Raw genomic sequence first — 18,080 nt, 5'->3', positions numbered from 1 at the left:
AACGGACAGTGGCTCCGGTAGAGATTTGTTGAAGCGCCGTGCACCAGACAGCGTCATTTTCAAGGTAAGTTTACGTATACATATGTATGTGTATATATATTTAGGTATTAAGTATTTGCTACTACTAAGCTAACACTTAAATGTTGTTTGTAAGCGGTTTTATGGCTTTGATTTTTTCTTAAACTTATCTTCTTATCTCTGTAATTTCATTGATATAGTTTTTAGGCTGTAATATACAAATATTTGTGTATTAAAAAATAAGAACGGGACCACCAGAGCACTTTGTGCAAAAAATATGATGAAGAACGATTTTTAAAACAATCAATTTCAAAAATATATTAGAAAAATGTAAAAGTATTTTAAATATAGAAATGTTATTGTAACATAGAAATAATTTAAAGTTTTTGAAAGATATTTAAATGAAATTCCTTAAGTGCCTAAGTGTTATTTAATAGCGCCCTATATACTACATATCTATTTTAATGGGTCCCTAATGTGTGTAATTTGAAACTAGCCAGCTAGTACCCAACAATTTTGAAATTATTTCAAGAAAATATTAAAAATAACTTGCCTTTAAAATTACATGAGCACAGTTGGCTAAAAACACAAATATTTTCTTTGGCATGCTGTGCTCCTCTCAGAGGTAACGATGATGAATCGTAACAAATTTGCAACGCCCGCATTTCTGACCATGCTCATCACTAACGTTAGCTTCCTCTTCTGTTTGTTTTCCCCCACAGCCACAGCCACAGCCACCGCCACCGCCACAACCTCCATCAACATTTCCACCAACCAGCAGCATCAACACGACGGACTGCCCAATGGTTTATGCTTTGAAAAATTAGCTTGTTAATTAAATGCAAGCCATATGACATGATCTGCTGTCTCATGCTGTTTTCTATCCCGCTCTATGATGTAATCGTCGAGCGGTGCAAATTAGCGCACACACACGTCGCGCATACGCCACGTAGTACGCTGTGTAGCATGACACAACGACATTGCATTCAAATACTACATACTCGTACATACATACATAGTAGGTATCGTGTGTATGTTGATATGTGGCAAAGTTTATTTGTATATTGTAGCGAGCAGCTCCCAACTAAAAAGAAAATTGTCATGTTAAATTCACATAAAATTCTCGAGAATACATTCTGATGTGCCAATGAAAATGTTTTTCATGACATCCAACAAAATATGACAGCAGAAGCAGCCACGTTCTATGGCAAGCAGGCGTTTCTTATATGTATGTATATGTACATGTTCATGTGTTGAATTATGCACTCGCTAGAAGAGCTGTGCGTGTGTGGGTCTTGAGGCATCAAATAAGCGCACTCGACGTTGAACATGTTGAAATGTCTTCTGGTTGGCGTTAGGGTCTCGACATGTCGTCTTCAACCGCAATTTTAATTGTGCAGGCAGCCGTGCCGAGTGCCACTTAAAAAACACATTCGCATATACTCGTTCAAATATACGCACACACTTTCTACTTATTGTTGACAATTAACGTGGCCATTGATTGAGCGCATAAAATACGAAAAAGGAAGGAGATGGGGAAAAACAATTACGTCATCAACAATAAAGCTTCCTGCACAACTTTCATAATTTAAATGCAATTTAACAGTTCTTTCATTTCGTTTTTCTTCAGTTCAGTTCAGTTCAGTTTTGCAAGCATTCTCCTGTATTTGTCATTTAATTGCATAAAAATTGCAAGACAAAGATACATTTGTTTTTTTTTGTTTTGGGTATACGAGTATTTACAAAGCAAATATTTCGTGCCATTGCAATTTGCATTCAAACAATTGCAGCATACTCTTCAAATCGGTTTCATCGGAAATTTCAGTAAATTTGGGCTTGACTTGTTTTGTAAAATAAAATTATAAAACAGAGTAAGCTTGTCCCTGATTTGCAATCAATTGGTTTTACTTGTGTTGGTTTTTTCTTATATCATGGGGACAGATTATGTGGTCTTTAAAATGTTTCTTGCAATATTTCATAGTTTTTAGAGTATTCTCTAGTCGTCTTTGACAAAAGGATCTCTTTTTTTTTGCACGACAGCTGGCGCTTATTTTATTGACTGCCATGCCGGTCGCCATTTTTATGCAATGTTTACTTTTGCCGACTTCTCACGCTCTATGTGACTGCCACCCACTTGCCGGTGCTTACTCCCTTTTCGATTCATTCATTGTGTTGTTTTTGGAACAGTTTCAACAAAACACTCTAGTTGTCGTTTTCAAATAAATTCGCTGCGCTTTGAAGTGCAATTTGAATATCCAAAGGTGTTTGCAGAGCATGTCGAAATGCATATTATTAGAAAGTATTTTTATTTAGCTTCGGTACACATGGCGTATGCTTAATATTATTCTGTTTTCCTTTGTCGTGCCAAATTCCACACGCGCTGTCAAAACAAATATTTAGCAATTACATCAATGGAAATAAATTATATATACATAGATATATATTTATATTTATAAACAATGACGTCCGCCGGCTAAAAATTTTCCTTTTTGGCAAACATTTTTCTCAATGCCGGCTAGGCGACGACGAGCCCGGCCGTGCGTCAGTTGTTGCGCTCTTTTCACCCAAAAACTCGTAATTGTAGTTGAACCTGACACAGTGAAAACGTTTGAACAATTGCTCAATATTATTGAACTAACTGACGCAATAGACTTGCGCGCCCGCCAATTTTGGTCAAAGCGAGTCAAAATTTGGGGCGATGGTGGCGGTGGCGACGCCAACAGTGCTCGTTAAAAGCCAACAAACAGTCAAGTTGACCAACTGCGCATTGCGGCGCATGCCAATTAAAATCTGAAGAGTGAAATAGAAATAGAGAAAAAGAGTAAAAAACTTTAAAAAAAAACGGGCGTGCAATTGAAATTGAAATTTGCTTAGCATGCGCGCCCAGCAAATTGCGGCGTTGATTGTTTGATTCGATTACTCAATGGTCGAGCAGAGCAGAGCGATTGGCAGAAAATAAAATCAAAACAAGAAATTCAGCGCAACATTTGTCAGTCGTTTTTTCCCCTTCTTGTATCACTGACTGTCAGCACTTGGAATGCCACTCACGCATGCACGCACGCACGCACGTGCCAAAGGGGTCGCGCCATGGCATATCGCTTTTATTCAGTTTTGGGCCTGGAAAGTGTCAAGCCATGCATATTGCATGGCATACATTTCAAAAATGTACTCGAATGTAGGTGCACATGTCAATCGATGCGTCATGCATGTAACCAAATTTTTGTGCATATTTCAGCATTGCAATGAGGCCTGAAAGTTGCCGGTACCAAGTGGCGGTGGCACCAACATTATTTACGCTGCATCGAAGGTCAACAGCATGAATTGTACAGCAAAAATGGCTGAAAAAACGTTGCAGTTGTTGCGACCATATTGGAAATGGTTATGCGACAGGTAGACTGTTTCTTCCATTAAAATATATATACTATAGATACTATTACATATACAGCAAGCCGACTTCGAATTATTCACTGTGGCGTAGTTATATGAAATACTAAAAAAAAAAAAATTAAATTTCACAAAGCAAGCAAATTAAATTACATTGCAATTGCGTGAACAAAAAAACTTATCGAATCGATAGAAAAATTAGGTCCAACAAGTCACTTTACAAACATGTGGAATTTCCAATTAGGATCCGCTTGTTTCCCACTAGGAAAGCAAATATAATTCGGAAAAAAACCCCTTTGTTTAATGGAGTCAGATATCAAACAGCAAACAAATGAATGTATTATTGGCAAATTGTATAAATTATTAAATGAATTATTTAATGAAATAAAATATCATGCACTCGTATGTTCATAATTACATACAACAAGGTTAATAATATTTCTTCGAATCAAGCGATTTTAATGAAATTTGAAATGAAGATAGACAATTACATATGTAAATCAAACAGTATAGCGAGGAAGGAGGGGACCTGACTAGATCGATTTTTCTCGTCCTGCTGAGTAAGAATATATATGCTTTATGGTTCACAGATGCTTCTGTCTATTACTTTGCACAAGACCACTTTATCCTTTGGGTAGAGTTTTAAGTAAGCTATACATAAGTAAAACACAAAGTATTTAAAAATTAACCTGACATTAAGGGATCATCTTTTTTAAAAGCAAAATGGATATAAATTTTTTATATTATGAAATATTTTATTTAAAGCTATTCGTTTATGAATTAGATGAAGCACAAGATTATAAGTTGCGTATATTTTTGTACATAAATAAGCATATGCGTTTGCCGAACACTTAAAGCAGCAGCATAAGAAATAAATATAAGGAATTCCTCTCACGATAGTTTTCTAAGTCCTTAACAAACTGCATTACTAAACTTACAAAGCCCAGCAAAGTGCGCAGATATTCTATTAGTTATAGTTGAGTTATAGGAATCGTTAATTGCATTTTTTCATTACGCTGTACAAATTGTATTTACTTTACCGATGGCATATTAAAAATGCACTGACTCTTCACCCAACGGCCGCTCATTGGTAACTCACTTAAGCCGCCATTTGCTCGAACAGCAAATCAATTTACATAGCAATTTGTGCCTGTTTTGTGCAACGGCCTGGGATATTAGAATATGATATTTGAATTACTATGTCAGCATGGCGGATGCAGCCATTTTGAATTTGGCCCAAAACATAAGCCAGCTGAAAGGCAAGTCATGCTCGAGCGAGTGATGTTGCTCTTACTGTTGCCATAGTTGTTGTTATTGTTGTTTCTGTTCCTGATACTGTTGCTGTCAGTTTGTGTTGAATTTCAGTTGAGTTTTCTCTTGCACAGGAAATTATAGCGAAAGCGTGTTGAAGTGTAAAAGGATGTGTCTAACTAGAGCGGGCAGGTGTGCCTGAGCGAGGGGCGTTTGTGGGGGGGCGTTACAGGTTTGGAAACATGACATGTAATATGACTATAGAAATTGCTGCTACTGCTTCTGCTTCTGCCGCTGCCTCTGTTGCTGATGTTGCTGTTGAAACTATAGCAATGGCAACACCAGCGGCGGCATAGTGGCAGCTAACAAGCATCAAGTGTGCGATGTTTGGGTGTCAGTTGTAAATGTGAATTTGTTTCAGTGTATGTGCGTGTGTCCGTATGAGCGTGTGTGTGATGTGCAAATCAACAGAACGGAAATTTATTTCAAAATACAAATACGTTGGCTGCTGTTATTGCTGTTGCTGTTCCTGCCTCTGCTGCTGTATGATGCATGCATCCTTTCTCATAATAAGAGATAGTCGAGCGCTGCTCAAATTAGTGAAGAGGTGGCAGGTGGCGTATACGTAATATTAGAAAAGCTGCTTGCCTCAAGAGTAATGAGCTCTAGGCTAAACAGCCAGTAGCTAGTGTAACAAAAATAAAAAACTAAAAGGTATATTTATATATTTTCTTATACATTTAGTACACAAGAGTATACTTACAATTTAAATATGGTTGCAGAATATGTTCTCAACAGATAGTTTTGAAGCGGATTAGATTTTCTTATATACATAGTGGTTTCAGAAATGTGTATTGAATAGAATGGTATAACAGAAAGCATCTTCTGTTTCACACAAGAACATTGCTGTGTCGAATATATAGTAGTATATGTGTATGTATATATGAATATATATACGATATTCGTTACCTTGTGTAGACAAAGTTGACTTTTATGTTGTATGAGCGCGCAAATTGACGCCAACGCAATAACACTCTGCTTCTTTTAGCTATTGTTTTTATTTTTATTATTATTATTGTGGTTGTTGTAGCTGCTTTGGCACACCTGGCAAGTGAGGCGTTTGGTCGACCAAGTGAATTTTGTTGTGCCAGAGGCAAGTTAAGAAAATGTGAGTAAATAAGAAGCAAAGTTGTGACAAACATTGCATTTGGCCCTAGGCAGACGGCAACAAACTTAGCCACAACCACAACAACAAGTGCTACTGCCACTACAACAACATGAAGTACTTGGCTAAGCCACAAACCGGTTGATGAGTTAAGGCATGGGATGCGGCGGCGCATCTGCAAAAGTTTACAACTCTGCTGCCTTCTCATCATCTGCCTTCTCCCCTCCCAGCTTCCTCATCATATCCACAACGTTCAACATTCAAATGCGGTTTCTGTGCCTTTGTGCAACACTTAGTTATTATTGCTGTTGTAGAAGTATAAGTCGGTTTTTCTTTTTCTTTTTTGTGTACCATTTTGTGTGTCACTGGGTTCTGTTTTTATGTCTATCTGCGCTTTTTTTTGTCTTTCTACATTTGTTGTACGTACACAAAGTTGGGTTTGTTGCTAATGGCCAGCACATAAACTGGCAACTGAAGATGCCTCAGGTTGCATGCCTCATAATGTTGTCGTTGCTGATGCTTCTGCTGCTGCTGATGTTGATGATGACAATGGCTGTTGCTGCTGTTTGGGTCACATTTGGCATTTAAATGGAATTTATGTGCCTGCTACCTTTTAGCCATGGGACGATGACGATGGCACTGAGCGTCTTGCCATGCAAAAATGCCTAGCCTGCGCCTTTTGGCCTGTCCTATTATTATTTTTATACAGCCAGTTGTCGTCAATCCGACTGGCTTAAGCGCGCCTATAAATGACGCCAACATACAATGAATTCGCGCAGCTGCTGCTGCTTCTACTACATCGGGTCTGAAGAGGGGGCGGACACATAAATTTAATGCCAATGAAAACGTGAGAATGTCATCGAAGTTGTCTCCTCAATCGCTGAGATTCATCAGCAATTGGACTCGTACGCCACCTTTTGAGTGCACCTTTTTAAAGATGCACTTTGGGTCTTTATCGCAAATTTTGTCGTATTAAAAAGTGCCATCGCCGCAACGAAATCGAATGAAAACTACGTGAAAACGTAACGAACGTGAGTGGAAAATTAAATAATTGAAGTGCAAGTAGCGTGCACAGCAAGCGAGAGAAAAGTGTCGGGAAGAAAAAGCAAAAGCATTCACGTTGCTTAAATGAAACCAATGTAAAAAATGAACAAAAGTGCATTGTGATTATTCACTGGCTTAGTAAATGAAAATGAAATTGGCCAGATGTATTGTATTGACTGCATAGCCTTGTAGGGAGATGGCTGTCAGACTGGGAGCCAAGTGTTGCAAGCACTCTTTCTACATCTTGTGCAATTGCCAAATAAATCTCGTTGAAAATCAATAAAAAAGAAAAGAAATATATACAATATAAATGAAGACAAATAAGACAGGCACGTAAAGCACACAAGGACACAATAGTAGGGAGGTCAAGTATTTCTTTAGACAAAACGAAACTCAAATGGTATTTCAAGTTGATTTTCAATGGATATAGTTGAAGGACATATAAATTTATATCTGTTTAGGTTCACCAAACGGATTGCTTAGCTTTGGGAAATGATCGAATCCTGCACCTACTGCAGAACTCAACTTTACGTCTTGGCGGACGAAGGACGATTATCATAATGAGTGGAGACTGCTGTGTCGAAAGCGACATTCATTCATTCTTTCCTTCTTCCTCTACTATTTAGATACTGGAACAATTTATATTCAAACACAACGCGTTCTTATATGTACATATATTGAAGAGAGTAACATACGTTTTACCAAGTCTCTTATTTATAATAAGGAATTTGGATAGAAGACAAATAGGATGTGAAAAATGATTTATTTTGACGAACGATTTTGAAAAACTCAGCCATTGTCGAATGTTGCCTTGGCCTATATGTGCTGGGGAGAATTTAAAGAATAAAAAACTCTCCGTAAAATGGATATTTGTGTCAAATATGTGCGATAATAAGTACTTTTTAAATAATGTTCACCCATATATCTTTTATATGGCTACACATATGACGCGATTTTAAACGCAGACAGTACAGACAATACCCGCATAGTTAACACATACTCGTATACATAAAAAAAATTTGCATTGTCTTGTCAATAAACAAAGCGTCACGTAAGAAATGAAAATAATGTCAAAAAGATGTGCAAATAATAAATAAGTATAGAAAAATACTCAACTCAGACCAACGCCATTTATTTGTTTCATTTACAAGAACAAATGTTTAGCTATGCAAATGACATGGCCATTAAAAAATATGGCAGCCGAAAGAAAAAAATGCGTTGACACAAAGGGAGGAGGAAAAAGAAGAAATAGGGAAAGAAAAAAATAAATGCCACACACAAATTATTTGCGCGTGTTTTAAAGGCCTGTCAATTACACAACATCAGAAAAGTTTGTTTTATTTTATTTTTTGCTCCGCTGCGCTTTGCTTTTTTGACTATAATAATCAAACAACAAATGGGCTAACAAGTGACAGAGCCATGAAAGCGTGAACATGGCAGAAAGGGCTATGGACGGAGAAGAAAATAAAATAAAAGAAATTGAAGAATTCGATGCGATTTTTCTCTCTATGCCACTTTTCAGCAGCTGAAATGATGCGAGCAGCGCTTGGCGGCAGCAAATGGAAATCTTTAAAGTGAAAACCTATGGGCCGTACATGAAGAGGTGGTATGGTATGGTGTGGTGTGTCGTGCTTTTGGCCTGATTCATGCCACTTATAAATATAATAATAATTTTTGGCCTGTACGACGGCTTGTACGTTTATTTTGCATATTTGCAAATGTTGTTTTGATGTTGGCATCATAAATCTTTTTTGGGTGCTGACAGTCGCATTATTTATACGCATAATTTGACAGCTCGGCCCGACTTGCTGCTCTTCCTCTTGTTGTTGCTATTGCTGTAGCCTTTCCTGATGATGCCCCGCGCTCTTTCAACTACTACTATATTAAATTGCTCAATGGGAATTGCGTGCCACAGAGCACAATCAAAGAGACATCAATACCAAAAGGATTGAAAGTTTGCGTCAAGTGAATGCATTGGATGGAGGGGGCTGGGGAGGTAGAGGGGAGAGAGAAAACCACTAGTTTTGGAACCGCTTTAGCTTTGGCACATACAACACATTACAGTTGTTGGTCATATTCGGCGTTTGTATGCAGCCAATGAAGCTCAAAATATCACATTACAAATGTGCAACAACACCAAACACACACATATGCATACACGCGGAGAAAAGAGCGGTTACTTTTGTTGTCTTTTGATTTCCAAAATGTATTAAAAGTATTATATAAATAGCTCTCCAATGACTATTAAAAACAATGTAAATTAAATATGAAGTCCTACAGAGTGGCCTTTTTAATTTGTAAGCTTCAAGAATGCCAAAGTGAGTTTGAGGAATGTGTTCTTCATGTAGTTGTAATCGAATCAAGAGTAGTCGAAGGATATAATCGCGTACCTACTGTGCATCTGTAGTTCTGAATGAGAAATTATTCTTAGTCGATTTCGGTTATTAATGCTTACGTGTATATGGTTTTAAATTGCAATTAGCATTGGAAACGTGCTGTAAATACTAAGACTAATAATTTATTCAATTCCATTGCATCTTATACTAAGACTGTAAATACTAGGACTAATAATTTATTCAATTCCATTGCATCTTAAATGATTTTTTCTCTTTTGTGTGATTTTTGCTTGTTATAAGGAGTAGTTCTAATTCCAAATCATTACACCTGAAACTGAAATCTAAAATTATTTATAGATGAAAATTTTTGGAACTTAACAATTGTTTAATAATCATTATTAAAATCAATTTTGTGCACTGTATACTATAAGACGCTGCAGACATGAGTTGTCACGGCACTGGTAACGGCAACGGCAACTTCACTTGACTACGCGCCACTCAAATTACCCACACACACGCACATACTATACAGACACACACACATATATATACATACATACAGCAAATATCCATTCAGATGGAAAAGCCAAACTGCAAAATGTTCGACAAGCTGAGCGACGACTTCAATTGAACAGCATTCGGCATGGCTTTACTTTATTTCTGTTTCCCCTTTTACGCAAGAGAGAAGGGCCAAAGTTGTTGCAACAAAACGTTGCAAAAATAAACGATGACAACAGCAACAACCACGACGACAACGACGACGACGAAGACACGACCCACTGGAGCGGTATCAGACTGACTTAAAAAAAGAAAAGTTATCGTTAGTTGCAATATAATGACCACCACCCAGCGTTGACACAAATCACGGCAAGGTCCGACTCTTTGCAACGTTTGATTGATTCGATCGCATTAAGTGCAATCAACGTTTTGTTTGAACTGCAACAGACGCCCACGCTAGTGCGCAATAAATCTAACAGTCATCGGGGGCGTTAACAATCGATATAAATACACACCTGACAGTTACGGGGGCAATAATAGGATAAGCCTCACATAAGGTACAGTAGATAACATAAGTAATTGCACAATGTTCGAAAAATCTATCGATCAATTAAAAAGTAGTTTGCCATTTTTCGAAGTCTGTTTTCAAGCTCAAACATTGTATGAGAGAGTAAGGGATATGAGAATAATATAAAATGCAATTGGAATCATGTCAAAAAAAAAAACAAAAAAAATCAAATGTTCTTGAGTTATGATTTTAAAAGCCTTTATTATTAATTAGTTTATTAGTTTGTTTAATTATTTAAACATTTCTTTTTTGTTTTTTTCTCATTTCAAGCAAAAGTCTAATATTTGAAAAATATATTACTTTGCATTTTTTTATTTAACATAAATTTTAAATAAAAGTTTAAATTAAGTACGATTTAAGATGCATAAAATAAGAATCTGTGTGGGAAATATAATGGCTTCCCATTAATCAATTTTTTTGTTTTTTCAAACTAAATGAATCGCTTGGGTTGGAGAGTGTGGCAATTAATCATGCTTCTGGTAATATCTATTAGTACATATATTAAAAGTCCCATGGCGGCAGTCTCCAGCACTATTGTTATAAATTGAAATTTAATTGAAACAATAAGGTCTGACAACTGGCTCTGTCAATAAGTATACAAACACTATACAGTGTTTGAGCTTAAACACGCAAGTCCCGCATTGTTTATGGCCTGCTTATTAAATATGGCCATATAAGGAACAAACAAACAAACAAACTTAGTGGGGCAGCGGAAGGAACTAACGGCTAAAAACAAAAGCTCACTTCCGCTAGCATGCAAGCGCATCAAACTTATGAAAAATAAATGAGCTTTACGTTCATTTATAAGTATGAGTATGTATGTATGAGTATGTATGTACTTGTATGCCTGTAGGTTGGCAGGCAAAGTGAACTAACAAATCAGCGCACGCGTTTGCCGACGAATTACACGCAACTTATGGTTATAGTTTCCATATAGTTCAGTTTGTGGGGTGATTCGGGGTTGAAGGTATGTATTTGGACGGCCACAAAATGTCATAAAGTGCGCTCGAGGCGCTTCAGAAGCACGCGACACAAGCACGGCTAACACTTGAGGGTGAATTTGTGTTTGACCACACGGCGTATGAGTGTCGACCTCGCTCTTGTTGTTGCTGCTGTTTGTGGGCGTGCGCTTTTCACACACCTGCAGCGACAATTACTGCTAAGCGGATTGTATTTCCACACACACACACATATATATATATATATATATATATATATATATATATATATATATATATGCACACAATGGCTCGCATATATACACATTAAACTGAAGCTAAGCACATTTTTGCTGCGCATTCTTTACGCTCATTGCGAGGTCACACAATATATATATATATAAGTTACATACTTACATAGGTATGTAACTAAAGTGCAACTTGCGTAAGTTGAAAAGCCTTAGATGACCTTTGACATCTGATAGCCATGGCCACCATTTATCATAAGTTTGGTCCAGACTTTGAGAGAGTCGCATTAATATAAGGACATTATTTATATTCCAAATAATTTACACGGAATTTGTGTTTAAGCAATGAAAAGTAAATAAAATTTTAATTGAATTTTATTTCTTTGAACCATAACATAGTTATGCCCATTAGCCCCAAAGCTGGTCATTTATTCCAAGCAAGAAATTTATTTATTATTTATTTTAGGGCCGTCTAGTGTTAATAACTCCAAAAATAAATTATACTTTTCGGTGAGCAAACCTATTTAGGGAGTTAATTGCACTGTTAATTCATATTCGGAAATCGCAAGGAAAAGTTCACATCTAATGTATAGATCTATTGAACAATGTTTGACAATTTTTTTAAAAAATATTTTTTTTATTTTGTTTCCATAAGCTGAGCTGGGACTAAGGCTGCCAATGCATGTGCGCCAAGTTTTCACTGAAAAGGTTTTACTGTAAGTATATGTAGGTAGGGGGGCACTATGTATTGTAGTGTTGTTATGCTTATGGCACTCGACGCTTTTCACACTTGTAAATCAATTAATTTTGCAGCTTGTTTTCCTGCTGCTGCTGCTGCTTTTCTGCTTTTTCTGTTGCTGTTGCATACACCTGCTGTTGGGCATTTAGTTAAGCGTGGCTAAGCCAAAACGCTCGACTGGCTCGCAACAAAAGTACGCATTGTGCCACTCGTCGAGGAGGGTTAAAGTGGCGAAGCCCCAGCAATGTGGGAACTGTGTCCTTGCGTGTTCTTTTTTATCGTTTGCTGTTCAAGGAACTAAATACCAATTGCCACAGTACTTAGTTGAGCATAGGCTTTGGATATATGGGTAATTAATGCGAAGCACTTGGGGTGGTCTGTCGGACATACAAATGTGGGTCAATTGTTGCCAGTTGAATGATGTGTAAAATCATTTTGAATGAGTGGAGTAAGCGGGAAAATTGTACAGAAGACGGAAATGATGTCACAATTTATATGGTCTGATGATTAATGGAAATATACAAGCAAGTATGAATCAGACAGTTTTCCAACAATTTTATTGAAGAAATTGCCCAAAATAGGCTATGATGATATTTTATGATATTTTACACTTTATTTTAAAACAGTTACCATTGATAATTTTGAAATTTGTATATTGAAAGTTTAAATTTGATTGTTATTTTGTTTTATGTACGAAAAATCAAAAAAAAAAATATAATTACATTCCCATCCCTGTTTCCGTTTAAATTCTGCTCATAATCACAACTATCCTCCACATTCAAAATGTTACGTGTAGAACCATCTGAACAATTGATCTTCAATGAAGGCGTACGATGCGCGTTCCTAACTATTACAAATGTGGATCCCAAGGCGGTGACTTTTAGGGTAAGTGTGTCGGTCCTCAACTACTTAGGTGACGGAATACTTTCTGATACGCAGGTTCAAAGCACTGTGCATTGCAAGTTCCGTATGAGTCCCCGCCATGGCACACTGGCGCCACGCGCATCGACTAAGATCAAGGTGGAACTGCTTCCGGACCAGTCCATCTCTCATTTGGGTCGTGATCGGATCCAAGTCATGTGCATTCCTGCACCTAGCACTCAAATAGACAAGCATGCCACCCAGGATTTCTGGCGACACAACAGTTGCTACAACTGGTATATAGAGAATCATAAATTGTGTTGCTATCAGCTCCGACCGGGAGAGTCGCCGCCACCGATTCCCCCGTCGAAGCTGCGGCAGTCACTCCTGCATTTTGGCAGTGAGACCACCAGTGCCACGGGCAGTGCCAACCGTGCCACGGGCGCCACACGTGTTATGGGTAAACGGTGGAGGTGATGGTTAGATAATTATAGATAATCTAATTTGGCTTGCTCAATAAATTTTTCGATAGCCCTTTGTCTACAATAAGCCGGTAGTAAATTTATGATGCGCCTCAAGGGAGGGTTATGCTGCACTTAAAAAAATAGAATCAAGTTCTTGCTTGACTAGCAAATGTTTTTATGGATAGCATTTATCAGCTAAATAGAAAGTACAAGTATATAGTATCTACCTGAAACGTAAACAGGTAACATTTTTGGTTTGTGCAAAGCATGTAACAGACAGACAGATAAAGCATCTCATCCACCTTAACAAGTATGACGAGACAAATCGATGTCCGTCCGTCTGTCCGCCTGAATTTCAGAAACGGCTAAATCCACATGGACCAAAGGCTGTATCTAGATTCTACTAGTTCCTAGGCAGCACCACTTTGTTTATTTTTCTTTTAGAATTCTTGAAAATATTTTTTGCCAGTGCATAGAAGAGCTATTAAATGGGAAGCTGGGCCACAGCTTGGTAATTAACACACACACATACACACATCTAAGAACACACATAAATGCTCGCAAATGTATCTATTCGGCAGACTGTGTCAAGGAAGGCAGTTGTGTAATAGCTACAATGACTAAGTAATTGGTATATGGTCGGTAGTCTAAGCTCTAAGCTCGACTACCTGACGGCAGAGCTCAAGTGGTAGATGATAAGCAGCAGGAAAGGGGGAAGCCGACATTGTTGATGAGCCTTCATTAAAAACGTGCCCGGTGTGAGGGTCTCGATGTAAATATGCGTTCATGTGCCTTTATGTGTGGGTGGGATTGTGGGTAAGAACCCTGCAGTTCGGATGGTGGTCGGTGTATCTCAAAGGCATATTGCGGAGCTAGTATGTACGAAAGCATCAACCACTGAAGTACTAAATAGCTAGATGACTAGTGACAATGCGTCCGTCTAATAAACAAAACGTTACAGGCTCAAATCCATCAACCTACTTAATGTTTAAATAATAACATAAAATCAAGGGTCTCTGGAAAGGAAGGTTCTGTCAGCATAACAAATAAATTTGCGCCATCGAAAAGGTTAAGCCGACTCTATTAAATACAAATTTACACACTGTTCCGGTATGGGTGTAACTCGTTCGTACTGAGAAGTGATAACGTGAACCTGGATTCTCGAACTGCGGGGCAGTGGTTGATAGCTTGCCTCTATGTAGAGCTGTGATACATGCAAAGGATATCAAGTGCTTGCAGCGCTTAAGTTGCGTACGTCGTCGTAGTCGTAGGCGTCTTCGTCATCGCTCGGCACTCAACTCGAATGCTACATCAAGTGGCTTTACATACAAACACATACGAGTACACATACACAATCAACTTGCTGCAGATAAAAAGGGAAAATTGTATGCATTTACAGATCGAGATGGAGGGCTTTAGGAGAGGAGGGCGGACATACTTAAACATGTGTCGTAGGCAAGAAAAACCAATTACCAATTTGACTGGCTGGCAATTAGGCGTTGGTTGTTGTCAAGCTTAACTGGCATATCGGCAGTTAAACACTCTCATAAGCGCCAAGTTGTCAGCAATTAAACGAGATACGTAATACGAGACGTTAAACAATTAAAAATACCCGCACATACACACAAGCTTCTTGTATATATATATGCGAGTATGTATTTGCATAAGAGGCCAGGAGACAGGAAGCGCCGAGTAAGGCAAAGAGGGCAATGGAGTAACCAAACGATGCGTTGGTTATAAAAACTTTTCCTGTATACGCGCGGGCTCTCGCACGCCCATAAAACGACAGTTAAGCTTGTTAACCTGACCATAAGTGGCAAAACTTTTGGCGCCACGGACTATCTGGTACACATACTATAAACGAGAACAGTTTTGTGGCTAGTGTTGCCAACCAACTTGATAGGCAAGGATTGCCAGATTAAAAGAAACTTGAAGTTGCAAAGCTAATGAACTACATGGCGGTAATATGTGGGAAGATATTTCTCATCTTCATCTTCTAAATATTTTATTGTATTGAACAAGTTTCCGATTGTGAATTATTATTCATAGATATTAAAAAGACAACAATCGTGAGTCCATTGTAGAATTCTTGTTAAATAAAAATGATTGGGATCCATTTTTAATTTGTTTGTTATAATAATTCTGTATTAAACTCTTACTGATGCTGTAATTAAATGTATTTTAAGCAAATAAGAAGCTGAAATTACCAATCAGAATCAATACTTTGGTAAATAATATGTTAATCATGCAATTTATGGAATTAATTTTGGAAAGAGTGTTTCTTTGCCGAACTACTTATGTAAGTGAAAGCTTTAGATATACGTTAAACAATTATGTAAAACACGTATTGATAATAAGAAGAAAGTATTAATTGCAGCAAAACTGTTAACTGTAAAGTCTGAATACTTAGACTGAAAGTAACATCTAGCAGGTAGAGGTTACAAAAAGTTGTCGACTATTAAGAGACATTTATGATAGCATATCTTGACAGTTCTGGATTAATAATATTCTTAAACAGTCCTTTAATTTAAAAAATATTTAAATATTGGATAATACTCCCCATAAATTAGCCATGCATCAATTGGCAATAGTTTATTAAAATTAGCATATATTTTTGGAGTTTTCCATGGCTTCCAGCAAAAAGGACAATCTGCAGAAGAAGCTGGCAACCTCGTTAACAGAACGTCATTAGCCGCACACATATACTATAGCTTGACGGTTCTGGACTAAAAATGCTTTTAAACAGTGCCTTCATTTATTTATATTAAAATATTAGACGATAAGCCCCATAATTTACTCATTCATCTATTGGTAAAAGTTTAGTAAGCTAAACAAAATTTGTTTAGTTTTCGATGGCTTCAAGCAAAAAGGACAATCTGAAGAAGGAGCTGGCAACCTCGTTAGCCGCACACACACAATTTGCTGTTGCATTGCCAAAAGGCGGTCGTAATTCATTTTGTTTTTTTCTTCTGCTTCTCTTTTTTGGGAATACACTCAACTTTACGTTGCTGCTAATGCTTAAAGTTTGTCGGCTAGTTTTTCTTCAGCAAAACTAAGCTACCTTCAATTTTGCTGTTAACACGCGCATAAATTTTGTATTTGTATTTGTGTTTAGCCAACAAATATACGAGCATGCTCGCACACACACGCTCCAAACTCGAAAGACAAACAAAACTAAATAAGACATTCAGTGCACAGCATGAAAAGCACTCAGCCAGTAAATTAGGTTCATGTCTCAACTATAGTTGACCCAAGACGGACCCAAACAAACAGTGGTGAGAGCCAAAGAGGAGGTTTTTCTGTGGACCGGGGAGTACAACTGAGGTAAAGCAGGCCAAGTGGCTCACTTGTTCCGCCTGAGTTGTTGTTGTTGTTGCTACTGACTGCCGAATGCTGGCATTGCCATTTGGTCAACAGCCCTGAACAACGACGACTAAATCATAGCCATGAAATATGTGCAATCAAAAAAAAAAAAAAAAAAAAAAAAAACAAAACAAAAAGCAAAGGAAAGGAAAAATAAAGAGATGCGATGCTTGCTACTATGGCAACTATGTATAGTAAGCTAGTAATCATAAAGAAAAGCTGCGCATAAAAACGTACCAAATTTATGCTGGCCAGACGAGGTACGAGGCTACCAACTACTCGTACTACCTTGTCGTTGTTTGTTTACTAAATTTATGATGGAGCAATTGCAAACAAAGACATCACACACCAAAAAAAACGTGACCAAGTGTGTGTGTTTGCCTCCGTGTATGTTCTGTTCGTTTTTCCCCCACACTGTAGACGCGGGGCTGGCAGTGGGCGTGGAAAATGACAAATAAAATGTAATGAAAAACTTGCTCATGCATGCAGCTCACAATGTTTAGTGTAACTACAAACCGATAAAGGTGACGCCCTCAAGCGCTCTCTGGCTCCCTTTGAACCCTACTTGTGAACTTTGTTCCAAAAATTACAATGACTTTGCACTCAGACTACAACCTCCACTGGCAGCTATCTCCCCCAACCACTTCTAGAATATGCTGCCCCCGTCGTCGTTGCCGTCAGCGCTGCCGCACTCGCAGCTTTCTGCATGATTTAATGCGTAATTTTCAGAAACTTTGCAAATTTTTTGATAATTTATCATTTTTACACCCAACACAACGACTTTATGCGCTGCAGTGTCGCCAAAAGGCGACAACGAAACTGACTGCGGCTGCGACACCTGCCGCTGGCAGTTTGGTCCATTCCGAGTACAAGGTAGGAGTTCATAACTAATGGCTTAAGACCATAGCAAAAATTGTGACCTCAGCTCGCTCACTCATTGACAATTTTCGAGATTTAGAGTTCTGGTAGTTTTAATGGCATGGAGAGTGCCGGGGTATTGCGTTGCCTTAATTAGAATTTGCTATTGAAATCGTTCGGTTAGAATGAGGTTGCCAGGGAACGCAGCAGGTGTTAAGTTGGCCCTGTCACTCCAATGATAAATGGGCATTCAGAGTGCAGCCCCTTAAATGGAAATAGGTGCGCCCATAATGCTGGAATATTGGGGATGAAATGGAGTACTCGGCAGAGGGGTGATTTACGAAT

General features: G+C 38.0%; 2 protein-coding genes across 3 annotated transcripts in view; one reads left to right on the top strand and one right to left on the bottom strand.

The window, feature by feature from the left end:
• Nucleotides 1-18,080, bottom strand: part of LOC115622118 (AF4/FMR2 family member 4) — a 141,364-nt gene that overhangs the window by 36,771 nt on the left and 86,513 nt on the right. The window lies entirely within an intron of this gene.
• LOC115622119 lies at nt 12,829-13,599 on the top strand. Of its 2 annotated transcripts, none has more exons than XM_030515964.1 (2): nt 12,829-13,074; nt 13,129-13,599. In XM_030515964.1, exons 1-2 carry the CDS (start codon nt 12,973-12,975, stop codon nt 13,525-13,527), a joined length of 501 nt encoding a protein of 166 aa, XP_030371824.1. In that variant the 5' UTR covers nt 12,829-12,972; the 3' UTR covers nt 13,528-13,599. The 2 variants fall into 2 exon arrangements, with proteins under 2 accessions (XP_030371824.1, XP_030371825.1); XM_030515965.1 differs by having other exon boundaries at nt 13,012-13,074; nt 13,137-13,599.

Source organism: Scaptodrosophila lebanonensis, unplaced genomic scaffold (assembly GCF_003285725.1).
Source record: "Scaptodrosophila lebanonensis strain 11010-0011.00,11010-0021.00 unplaced genomic scaffold, SlebRS2 tig00000043-arrow-pilon, whole genome shotgun sequence".
Classification (NCBI taxonomy): domain Eukaryota; kingdom Metazoa; phylum Arthropoda; class Insecta; order Diptera; family Drosophilidae; genus Scaptodrosophila; species Scaptodrosophila lebanonensis.
This window is presented reverse-complemented; position numbering and strand designations above follow the sequence as displayed.

Coding starts and splice junctions, on each gene's coding strand:
- LOC115622119 (XM_030515964.1), top strand. CDS start 12,973: ATGTTACGTGTAGAACCATCTGAACAATTGATCTTCAATGAAGGCGTA. Junction 13,075..13,128: donor CCAAGGCGGTGACTTTTAGG/GTAAGTGTGTCG, acceptor TCTGATACGCAG/GTTCAAAGCACTGTGCATTG.